We start from the raw sequence: 12,651 nt of genomic DNA, 5'->3' as shown, positions 1-12,651 counted from the left end.
AAGGGGTGGGCAGTAGTGGTCTCAACATCCAAGTGGTTTTGTTTTATTTTTTATTTGGGGCCTGGACCTGTGCTGTGCTCAGTACAGGCTGCACTCTGAACTCAGAAACTCAAAGATCTTGGCACTGCATTCAGGGATCACTCCTGTTTGAGGAACCATATGGGATGCCAGGGATTAAGCACAGATCAGTCATGTGCAAAACAAAAGCACCTTACTTGCTGCACTATTTCACTGGCCCCTCGAAGGATTTTCCAATCTAAAATAGCAAATATTGCTCCTCTTTTATTTATTTATTTATTAAAGAATTTTTGCTTTTACTTTAGGTCTTGCTCTTTTACTTTAGATCAAGAGATCTGTGGGGAAACTAACTAATTTCCTACATAGATTGAAAAAACTTACTTTGGTTAGTTTTCATATAAGGCAATGAATGGAGAGATGAACTGGAGTGACTACGCTTTTGTTACTTTCATGATCAAATTCTAAATAGAATTTGATGGGACAGCTTTTGTAATTGCCATGTGAAAGTGACTGTTTCGTGGTTGTCATATATCAAACTAATTATGTCATATGTGTTTTATATTGAAATATAAGATGCACATACGTAAATTTTGTTAAATTGTAAGAATCATGGATCAGAGGTAAATACTAATATGATAAAATGTTATAATTTTTAGGGGGTGAAATGTATGTCTTGAGAAAATTATGGTTTCTTCCCTGAAGAAACCTAACTCTTCCTCCCATGAGACCCAAAACCTCTTTCATAATAGTTAAAAGAACTGGGAGAGTAAATTTCAGATTTGTAAGTAAAATAGAGTTTGAAAGGAGAAAATTTTCTCCCTTCATTTTGAAAGGCAAAGAACAGAAAACTGATTTTTGAATTGGTATGCTTTTCCTCTGTGTTTAATAAAAATAAGTTTTGTAAATAACATTTTTCAAGTTGGGTCAACAAGTTTGTCCATCTTGAGAATAAAATATAGTCATGTGATGATGAAGTAGAAGTAGGAAAGAAAGTAGCTTTTGACAGGTAGTAACTGAGTGCCATGATAAATAACCAAATGAAATGACAGTTTCTGTGTCCTAGAGAGAGAGGAATAGGCAAAGTAGTTCATGAGGCCAAGAATGCCAGGTTTCTTGTATTCTTGTAATTCTTGGGCTTAAAGTTGTTTATGAAATACCTGACAAGCCAATAAAATGGAACTTGAATGATGTGCAGGATTTACTCTCCCTCTCCACTTGTTAGAGCTATTCTAGACATTGACTTTAAACCGAAATTGGCCATATTACCTGGGAATGTAACAATAGATTTATTTTTTTTAAGCTGTAAAACCATGAAGTCAAGATCTGTTTTCCTTATATTTTCTCTTGGGTTTTAGCAGTCTCTTGCATATTTTGTCTCTTCCAACTGAGATTAACAGTATTTCTTTTGAAATAATCCAAATTATTTTATCTTTGAATTATACCTTATACAATATCGTCTTAACTTTCTCTTATGCCTCTGAAGCCACAAAGTCACTGGTTCTTAGCGTGTCCATAATTATAAAGGTGGGAAGTCTTCCAAGACTTTAGGTTTTGCTCTACAATCTGACTCATGTAGCAGAATGCAATTAAAATAAAGCAGAAATTAGATAATATATTCTCTGTTTAGCAAACTAAAGAAATAGTATTTGTGACTGATTGTAATTCGGCATTAGCAGCACCAGTGTACTATCCTACACGTTATTAATGAAATTATCATACCAGCTGTGCTGTAATTGCCTGATCTTTAAAGAATGGGAAAGATTGTTTTCTTAGACTCTAGACCTTTTACACCTTTGCATAATGAATCATTCAAAGAAAACACTGTGTATGAGTTCATTAGTTCATTTGTAAAAGAGCATTTGCAAAGTTGTCCATTTTTCCTGAGGTAACTTGTCATCTTTCTACATTTTCTCCTGCATTTATCCTCATTCAATATTCAAAATATGCTTTTCTAGCCCTATACCAGGTTTCTTATTTTTACCTGTTTCAGATTACGATCTCGATCACAATTATGAAATCCCATTAATCATCGATTTCTCGAGTGGAATCAGTAACCTCTCCATTCGTTCTTTCCCTGAGATCTTAGAAGTCTTTCTCGACTCGGCCCTCCCAACGATGTCGTACTAGAGGCTCTCTCAGGGGCAGGGGAATGAGATCCAGCTTGTTACTGGCTTTAGCATATGAATACACCATGGGAAGTTTGCAAGGCTGTCCCATGTGGGCAGGAAACTCTCAGAAGCTTGCCAGTTTCTTCCAGAGAGAAAAGTAGGCTACAAGATATCGCGTGGCCACAAAGCAGCCGCGTGCTTCTGGGAGCTTGCTTTTAAGTCTCTGGATGTTGGCCGTTGATGGGATTGCACACAACTAGGTTCCTCTGCTGGTACCTTCATGCGTGAGGCCTGTCCGAGCATGTGGAGAGGGGCCTCGAGCATGGCTGTAGCTAGGTTCTGGTGGTCTTCGGCCGCTGGGAGCTCTGCTCAGATTACATAAAATTTAAATATGATCTTTTTGACTTGTAATCTCTATAGGAAATGATTATGACCCCATAGCTATACATAGAGTGAGATTTACATCTCAGAATGATAGCCTTGCTTGAGTTTATGCATCTGTTTTCTTAGTGGTTTCTTTTCTATATCTAGATTTCCAGATATTCTCTTTCTGTTTGCCACCATCCCCTTCACTGATTCTTCTGCCTTGTTCCTTATGTCTGTATAATGGAGCTGCAGTGAAAAGGGAAGAAAATTAATCACTGCTACCTTTCTTTAATTGGGCTAAGACAGGGCTAAGACAGGGCATATTAATTTAGAGCTAAAATGTCCTTCTATTTCTAAGAACAAATTTTTCATTAAATTGAACCCATCTAAAAATCCCATTCCTCTGAAATATCCTATATCTATCCTATATCTAATTTTTTTCTCTCACAGTTACTTGCATATTTCAAATGCAAACTTTAAAAATTAATTCTGTTTAATTGATACCTCCAAAAGGATTTATTTTGACACTTTAAGTATATAGTCAACATATGAAGTATTTCATTACAAAAGTAGTGAAAGTCAGTGTTCTGCAAACAGTGATTTTCACAGTAGGGTCATAGAGATAGGGTCTGAGTCCAATTGCAGTGTTTAAATTATTCCTCATCTTGACCTTTGACGTTATTTTTCCTCCCTCATTTCTTCTGTCCTCTCCTTAGCCTTAACTAATCATTCTGTTCATCTTTCCCAGCTTTATATTTAACCTTTTAAGATTGAATTTTTGACTGATGCATATTTGAGTTTTTTAAAATTCACAGTGGTAATAAAACAGATTTACAAAATTAAAAGTTGAAAACAGAATCCCATTTGAGATTGAGCCAACCTAAGGTTCCTTTCAACATGAGAGAATTGAGAGTTGCTGATAGCGGGAGCAGCCTTTTTCTTAGGAAATAGTAACAGCCTGATTAAGCAGAATTCTATTTTTCCCCCCATTACTATTTGAGAAGACTGGAGCTATAGCACAGTGGGTAGGGCATTTGCCTTACACGCGGCTGACCTGGGTTTGATTCCTCTGTCCCTCTTGGAGAGCCCAGCAAGCTGCCGAGAGTATCCCGCCTGCACGGCAGAGCCTGGCGAACTACCTGTGGCGCATTCAATATATCAGTAACAGTAACAAGTCTCACAATGGGGACATTACTGGTGCCCACTCGAGCAAATTGATGAACAACAGGATGACAGTGATACAGTGCTACTATTTGAGAATCTTCATTATTGCACAGTGATGTCAGGAACGTATCAACAGCACATTTGCAGATATAAAAGTTATAGCTAATATAATCCTAAATGCTCTACCAAGGCATGGATCCCATGCCTAGCCTCTTGTACTATATATGTGTATATATATAGTATATATGTGTATATATGTATATACATGTATATATGTATATGTGTGTGTATATATATATATATATATTTACATATCAGCAGAGCTTGGGGCAGTATTAGTCGGTCCAGTGTTGCTGGCCTGATGGTTACGTGGCAGTGTTCAGGAGGCCATTTGGTGCCAGTGGCTGATCTTGGGACCTCAAAGCACACAGGTCTGTATTCCATATCACTAATACATTAGTATTTTGAGAAAGTTAGTGCCAGTGCCTTGATAGTATCACTGTTATCTTTTCAGTTTCTGGTTTGTCTCCACTATTTTCTACCCAACTGAAAAGTTGGGCTACAACGGTGATTGATACCTTTGAAATATAGGCCATTCTGAATCCTAAACTATGTTTGCATGACAAAAGTAAGTAGAAGTGGAAGCTGATATAAAGTTTCTTTAAAGAAATTTGGTAGGGAGACTAAGGAGAGAATATGGAAACTTGAAGTGATATTTTTTTAAGGTAGTTGCTGGTTCTCTTATGAATGATTTCCTTCGAAACTTCTTGCCATCTTTTATTTGCAATTTATACCTTCATTTTGCTTTGTGGACATTCATTAATACAATTATTACTAGGAAAAATACTAGTAGAGTTCCTATTTATTACAAATTTTTATTTTATTTGCTTTAGATAAAATAACAAACATGAAACATACTAGTGAACAGAAGATCAAGTTTTCCACTTCTTGACTCAAAATCTCTGCTATTTAGTTTGAATTTAGTTAGAATTTAGTTAGAATTTAATTTGCTAGAATAACTAGAACCAGTGACTTTCAGCTGCTGGTCCACATAGTTAAAATTCACTGAATATAGTTATAGCTTATCTGTTCCCCTTCAAATATGTCACTTTCTCCAATCTTAAATTGTCATCTACCTAGATTCATTTTATAGCTATAAAATTGGGAGTTTCTGTGAGCAAGATAGTTCAAGAATGTTGATTTGCAAAATCTCCATGTACAGAATGGATGTTCATTGTTCATGTTAATATTGACAAACTCCGTCTTCAGCTTTGTCCATAAGTTGTACTTTTTATATTTTTCTGAGTATGATTGGGCCTAAAATTACATATTCTTTTCTACCTAACCCATTCCATGCACAAAATCAGTTTGCTTCTGTGAACCACTTCCTTCAGCCATTGTCCTCATCATACAGTGATGAATTCAGAAAACATTCTCACTATGAGCCAATACTTTATTTTCACTAAATTATTTTTCTATGGATAAATCACTAGAATCCTTCTGGTCCTGAGAAGTCTAAAAATTGTTTTTCTTCTTGCTTCCACTTCCACCTTCTGTGATTGCCCATGTATCTATCATGCTGTCACATTAGCCTTCAGTTTCCTAGGTTGTATAAAATACATATGAGATAGTGATTGCAAATGGATTATAGAGAATACCTTTAATGTTAGTACTATATGTACACATGATATGTTTTCTCTATCTTTGTTAAATTTATTTTCCTTCCCTTTTGCTTATTTTTTCCAAATACTGCAAGTGTAGAGGCATTCTTCATCTTCATTTCAGACCATCACGACCCAATTCAGAAGTATTTGCTATTGATTGTTTAGAAAGATGGCTTGGTGTAATCATCTAAAAGCACTTGCACAGATTTATGATATCAGTAATAATAGCAACACCTGTCATTTCTAGAGTTTTTACTTCGTATCAAGTACTTCTTTTAAAGAGTTATTCATGCAGAAAATATTAAGAGTCCTGCTTTCATGAAGATTACATTATGGTAGGGAAAGTAGACAATAAGCAGGTCTGAACAATAAGCAAAGTATTTAATTTGTGCTAAGGTAATATGTGCCTTAGCAAATAGAATTTAGTTTGCTAGAATAACTAGAACCAGTGACTTTCAGCTGCTGGTCCACATAGTTAAAATTCATAAAACCATTGTACCAAGCAAAAGATCAATAAAGAAAACTTGAGTACTGTATACCAGCTTGAGCTAAGAGACTAATTTAGGGCACTCTACCCTATAATAACAGTATATATTGTTTCTTGTAACATCAGTCTCTGGAATGGATCATATACTAGGCCATAAAAGAAACCAATTCATTTACAATAATTGAAATAATACTAATTTATATATCTTGATCATGGTGGAATGGAAACAACTGCAGGGAAAAAAATCACAGAACTTTACAAGTATGTGGAAATTAAAAACAAGTTTCTAAATAACCAGTAAGTCAAAGAAGAAATAACAGGAAAATAAGAAAAATAAGAAATTATTTTGAATGAATAAAATGGAAAATATATAAAACCTATAGAGTATAACTAAATGCAATGCTTAGATGAAAGTTTATTGCTATAAATGGAGGTGTTAAGAGATTTCTCAAATCTGTTACCCGACCTTCTACCCTGAGACTAAAAAGAACAAGCCACTATAACTAAAGGAAGCATAAGCTAGGAAATAACAAAGATTAATGAAGAAATTGATAAGTCAGATTTTGTTAAAGGACGAAAAAGATAAGAGAAAAGCCAATGAAACAGAAAGATCACAGTTTTTTTTATAAAAGAAAATGGATTAGAGAAATGTTAAGCTACATTTTTAAAAAAATGGTAGTAAGCTTAAGAGATTCAAATACTTGACTCAAAAATTGAGAGACATTATTACCAATCTTATAGGAATTAAAAAGTACAGTGAATGAATACCATAAGCAATTCTGTGCCATTAACTTAGATAGCTGTGTGAAATGGAACGTTTCTAAAAAGTAACAGACTGCCAAAACTAACTTAGGAAGAAATAACCAGTCTGATCAGCTCTCTAACTAGTACAGATGTTGATTTTAACAATAAAAGTATACTTGGAGAGAGGGAGAGAGGGAGGGAGTCAAGGCTAGGTAAATTCACCAATGAATTTTCCCAAGTGTCAAATACAAATAGAAAATTCCTCAAACAGAATACTTTAAACAATTTTTAAAAAGGATTATGCACTGTCACTAATGCAAATTGTGCATTATCAGTGCACATTATAATGCAAAATTATCCCAAGAATGTAAATTGAGTTTGCAACCTTGCCTTAATCACTTAGTGTATCATATCAACAGAACAAAAATTTAAATCACATTGTTATCTAAATCTTCAATCATTAGTCCATGGACTAGTGCTGGTCCTGATGTAGAAAAACACTGGTCTATATTTATAACTGCTGTTGCATGAACCAGTCTGAAAGTGTGAAAAAGACTGAAGAGCACTGATCTAAATAGATGTATAAAAAAGAATTTGACAACAATAAACACCTTCCTCAACTTCAAAAAGGGCTTCTATAAAAACCTGCAACTAACAAAAACTCACTCCTTCCCTCTATTATAGACAAGACAAGGATGTCTACTCCCAACACTTGTTTTCAACATTCTACTAGAAGTTCTTGCCAGGTGGCTTGATAAGAAAATGAAATGAATGACATGCAGATTGTGGAAGGAAGAAGTAAAATTATCTCTTCATAGAGCAAGTGATGCATTGAAAGCTACAAAGTAGTGTTGAAAGGGAAAACTATAAATAAATGGAAAACATTCACATTCATGATTTGGAAAACTACCTTTAAGATGGTAACAAACCCTTAAATTGATCCAGGAATTAAATGTTTGAATCCGCAATTGCAACTTTTTTACAAAGTGATAAGCAACCTTAAAATTAATTTGGAATTGTAAGAGATTCAGAAATAACAAATCTTCTTGATTTCAAAACTAGCTACAAGCAGGTAAGGGAAGGAGAGGAATAGAGAGAGAAGAGAGAAAGCCAGGGGAATCATTCTGGGGTTAGGTAAGAGCTCAGGACCTAGAATCAATCCCTGGCATCAAATAACTTCTCAAATATCACTAGTTGTAGCCCTGAAGGCTTCCAAGCACGGCTAGGGTTACCCCTGGAGGTCCATGGCACTGCAGTGTCTGAGCAGCACCATAGTATCAAGCCCTAGCACTGAACCATGGGCCTGATTTGCTATCACCAGGAGTGACCCCAATTTCAACAGAAATTTTTCGCCAAAGAATGTATACAAATAGCACATAAGCAAATGTTCGTTTGACATTAATCAACAGAGACTGCAAATATAAACCACAATAAAAGGATACCACTTTTACACTCCTACAATGGGTATAATCAAAGTGGCAGATAGGAAGTGTTGGGAAGGATGTTAAATAAAGTGACAATTCTTCAAAGGGTTTAGTATAGAGTTACCATTTGACCTAGCAGTTTCACTTCTGAAGTACATCTGAGAAGAAAACAGAAAAGCATAGGTAGAAGCATTCATAACAGTTTCCTCTAACTAAAAGACAGGGGGAAAAAAAGCAAATGTTCTTCAGCTGATGAATGAATAAACGGAATGTGCCATATTCATCCAATGAGGTATTGTTGAACCTTAAAAAAGAAATGAAATATTGACATGGAGGGAACCTGCAAATGTAATGCTGAGAGTCCTAGGCAGAGATCTTTTTACATGATTCTTTTAAAAGGAAAGCCCCAGAAAAGGCAATTTGATAGAGACAAAAGTATTGATCACTTAGGGATAGGGAGAATGCAGAAAATCAGACAGATGTGAACTAAACCATATGGGCTTTCTGTTTGAGGTAGTGAAATTTTTCTAAAATTAGTAATGGTTGCAAATATTTGTACCTATAAAAACTATCAGTTTGCAGCTCAAATGGCTGGAGTACATGCTATGCATTCTGGAGTCCCAGGTTAGAATCCTAACACTGCATGGTCCCTCAAGCACAGAGCTAGAAGTGCCTCCCTGTCCCTCCACCCCACCCACCCACCGCCCAAATAAACTGTCGGTTTGTAAACGGCAGAGTGTGTAGGTGCAGATGTCAGGATGTGGGTCGCAGGGCCCGGCAGTTTATAGAACTTCTGACTTAAATTTTCACATCAAGCCTGTGAATTACTTTGTTCTAAGCAATCTTTGTAACTATTACCATCTTTTATTAGCTGTTATCCCCATAGATGAGGAAAGAAAAGTCAGCTTCGACACAGAAATTTCAGCAGTATCGAAAATAATCTGCTTTGGGGAGGTGAGGGCCATTGTCTTTTCTGTTTGGGGACTTAAAATCTCCATTTTGCTTTCTTCATCTGAGGAAACGAAGATCCAGCCTGAGATTTCTCTCCCCTCCTTCGCCCCTGAGATCAGATATATTCTAATTTTAAATCAATTTCGTCTTTCTCGAATATTCTCAGCAAAGGTTAGAAAGCTGTCTGATGTGATCCAGCCACCTGTTGTCCTGACCCCACTGTCCTTGTGAAAGCCTTTTTCTTAGGAGATTGGTGATACCCACAACATCCCTTCCTTTAAGAACGTAATGATCTAAAGTAAAATCTTTATGAACCTACAGCCATCCTGCTGGTTTGGGTTATGATCTGCTGTAGTCACTGCATTAGCATTTTCCGCTAGGGAGTTCAGGATCTAACGGCACAATACATCTCCAGTGTGCTCTCCTTGGGTTTCAAATTGCCTAAGAAAGGCAGTAAGCACTGTTACATAACTTAAGAGGCAGGATGCCATTTCGTGTGACATAGTGTGCTTATTCCACAGGTGGGAGGAGGATGTAATTGTTTAGAAACACACTACTGTTTTATAAAACCCTGTGAATTTGAAACATACTCATATTAATATTGTCTGTAGGTCCTTTCCCGTCTCAGAAAAAGAATTTATTCCACAAAATTGTCAGCAAATATAAGCACAAAAAGGAGAAGTCTAATGTTCCGGAAAAAGGTATTGGTGCGTTCCATCCTCCATTAAGGTTTCTTGGCCACATCCATCTTCGTGAATTCATCTTTGAGTAGTGCTTCCATGCATCGCCTTTGCCTTTTCTTCCCCTTTGCTCGCTTCAGTCAACTGTTCTGACACAGACATATTCAATATTTCTAGACTCTATTGCTAATTGCAGAGAGAACTCTTTCACTTCGATTTCTACTAAAATGTCATTTTTGTCTATTTTCAGAGTTCCGTATGTTTCCTAAAAGTGCTTTTTCCTATCTATATTTGGTACATTTTGTAATCTAGTCCTCTTTGCGCTCTTATCCATGGACTTTCTTTAACTCTCTCACTTTTCTCGTGTTTGGCAGCCATCAACCAGGATTACATTTTTCTCCTTCTGAAGCCTCACCGGTTGAATATTCATATGAAAGTCCCACCATTTCTTTACTTTCTCTGACACTTGAGGGTTTTTATTAAGTGGATTCCATTCCAGAGTCTTAGCCTCTTTCCTCTTCTCTGTATAACTTGTTTGCCACTCTTTCTACTACCTGCTTCGGTCCACAACTGTTATCTCTAGAGGGTACTAGAGACTCATTCCACTCTATCCTCCCTTCACTCTGAACATCTCTTTAAGATCTTGATGGGCCCTTGAACCCCTTTTAGGTTCATCTGAAAGTTCCCTCCTCATAGTTAAGAATGCCTATTCTTTCACATAACAGACAGATCTCACCATCTGAGTCAGCCTAGCCATTTGTCTTGGAAGTCAGGCCTTCATTAGCATCCCCTGCTAGTATCTCCTGCATGTTAGTATCATGATAATCATGAACCTACTGATCGATGCCCATTTATATCCTTTCTGCATGGCTAGATGTGTTTGTTTCTGGAATGAGATTTTAAGGCAGCTATTTTCCATGTGTAGAATAAGTACTTATATGTTACAATCTAAATTCTTTTACTTAATTTGAATTTTACTTTCACCTCTACCTTAAGTGTCTTAGTTTCATTTTGTATGTTAACAATTTTTCTCTAGTTAAATGGAGAAGTTACCTCTAAGTAAAATGTCAACTTTCATCATTTCCTTTTAACTGATCTTTATTAACCTTGACTAAAATCATAGAAATTATCCAGCATATATTTTATAAATATTTTAATCAATTTATTGTATAGCCTAATTACCCTAGTTGGTAAGTGCTGTTTTGATAAAATAGGGGCCTGAGAGAGATAGTACAGCTAGTAGGGTATTTGCCTTTCATGTAACCAATCTGGGTTTGATTCCCTGCACCCCATATGGTTCCCCTAGTCTGCTAGGAGTGATCCTTTAGTGCAGAATCCAGGAGTAAGCCCTGAGCACCACTGTGTGTGCCCCCAGTGCCCCCCAAAAGTTGAAATAAAGTGTTGCTTCATTTATTCAATAGTTTCATATTTCAGTTGTTTTGTATATTGTTTTTATAATGCATGTGACTGTACTAGAAGTAGAATTTCACTTTCCTCTTTTGTCATTGTTTTTTTAGGAAGTGGGGATAAATGGTCAAACAAGAAACTCTTCTTGGATGCTTTTTACCCACTAGAAGGTAAAGAAGCAATATTCATTTTCTAATTAGAGGTAGCTTGAACTGGAAATGGCATAATTTATAATTAGCTCAACCAACAGTTTTAGTTCATAATTGGATTGGTTATTTTTTCTAATGAAAAATGATCATATATACTTACCTGATCAGGGTCAGCTAATATGTTATGTAAATTTTAAATTATCAAAAGGAGGCTTGTTGCATTTGAACTATCACAACTGATGTCAGAATTTTTCATAGTTAAAAATATTTTGCAATACATTTTACTTCATATGCCGAGGCTTGCAAGAATTGAGATGAGGGCAGCATAAGACTTTTCTGATGAGCTGCGCGTGGGCAAACCTACAGATGTGATTCTTTACCTGAACTCTTTCTCTTAACGGACCTCTGAAAACTTCTGAACATGTTCAGAGGAAATGCCTCTGGTGTTTACATATAACGAAAGAAAAGTCCCATACTAATTAGAATCATCTTATAAGTGTTAGATGCAGATTCCATTTCAAATTTTCCCCATATTTGTGACTTTACGTAATTTCTATTAAATAGTGAATCCTTGGGTAAATGGTAGCTTCCGTGATGGATTAAGGACTGTCCTTCTTCTTTTCATTAAATATTTATTTCCACTGTAGATAGTCTTAAAGAACTTTATGTTTTTCTGGTGTTTCATAAGACTTTCTTAATTTGAAGAAAAGAAGGTACCATAGAGTTCACACAGCCCAAATGCCTCTGATAAACTTTATGGTTAGAAAGGCAAAAGGCAAAGTTCTGCTCCCAAAGGCACTCTTGCTCCTTTCCTAAAGGAGATAAATAAATAAATGGAAATTATGCATTTGGCTTATATCACAAATCACAAATATTCATGTGTGAAAGACATCAAAAATATTCAGATTGAATTTTGTGATAGTTATGATCTTTCTTGTTTACTACACAAAGTTCACGTTCGAGCCATATGTTTATTATATGTCACTCTTACAGAAAGTGCCAATAGTTTTCCTTCCTTCTGTTTTTCTTTCTTTCTTCCACCCCCAGTTTCATTGAGTCAAAATTAATCTACAACACTCTGAAACATTGAAGTGTTCAAAATAATGACATAACTTTGATATTTTGTGAAATGGTAGTTTGTGAAACTGAAACAGGAAGCTTAGTTTACCATCTTATATAGGTACAAGGAAAAGGGGTAGAAAGGATTTTTCCATGTGATGAGAACTATTAAGATCTACCTTAGAACTTATATTCACTAGTGAAGCACTGTAACTATTCCCCCATTTGTATGTCACATTCCCTAATACTTGTTTACCTTCAAATTTGAAGTTTGTATCTCACCTTCATCCCATTCTCTTTTCCTCTACCCTGGTAACCACAAACATGATCTCTTTCTTGATTTTTTTTAAAAAATATTCAGTGTTTGTCTTTCTGTCTTTGGCTTATTTTATTTATCATAGAGGCCTCAAGATTCATCCATGTCACAAAT

At 35.8% G+C, this 12,651-nt stretch overlaps 1 protein-coding gene across 9 annotated transcripts in view; it reads left to right on the top strand.

Moving 5' to 3' along the window:
* Window positions 1-12,651, top strand: part of BBX (BBX high mobility group box domain containing) — a 318,125-nt gene that overhangs the window by 288,862 nt on the left and 16,612 nt on the right. For 7 of the 9 annotated variants that reach the window (XM_004606732.2, XM_055126205.1, XM_055126200.1 and 4 more), the window contains one exon: window positions 11,124-11,183. The exons of 1 other annotated variant lie outside the window; for it this stretch is intronic. In XM_004606732.2, coding sequence (XP_004606789.2) covers window positions 11,124-11,183 — 60 coding nt within the window. Of the gene's footprint in view, window positions 1-9,537; window positions 9,628-11,123; window positions 11,184-12,651 lie in introns of all 9 variants that reach the window. One more of the 9 variants, XM_055126207.1, reaches the window with a different exon arrangement.

The sequence above is a fragment of the Sorex araneus genome, chromosome 2 (genome assembly GCF_027595985.1).
Source record: "Sorex araneus isolate mSorAra2 chromosome 2, mSorAra2.pri, whole genome shotgun sequence".
In the NCBI taxonomy this organism is placed as follows: domain Eukaryota; kingdom Metazoa; phylum Chordata; class Mammalia; order Eulipotyphla; family Soricidae; genus Sorex; species Sorex araneus.
This window is presented reverse-complemented; position numbering and strand designations above follow the sequence as displayed.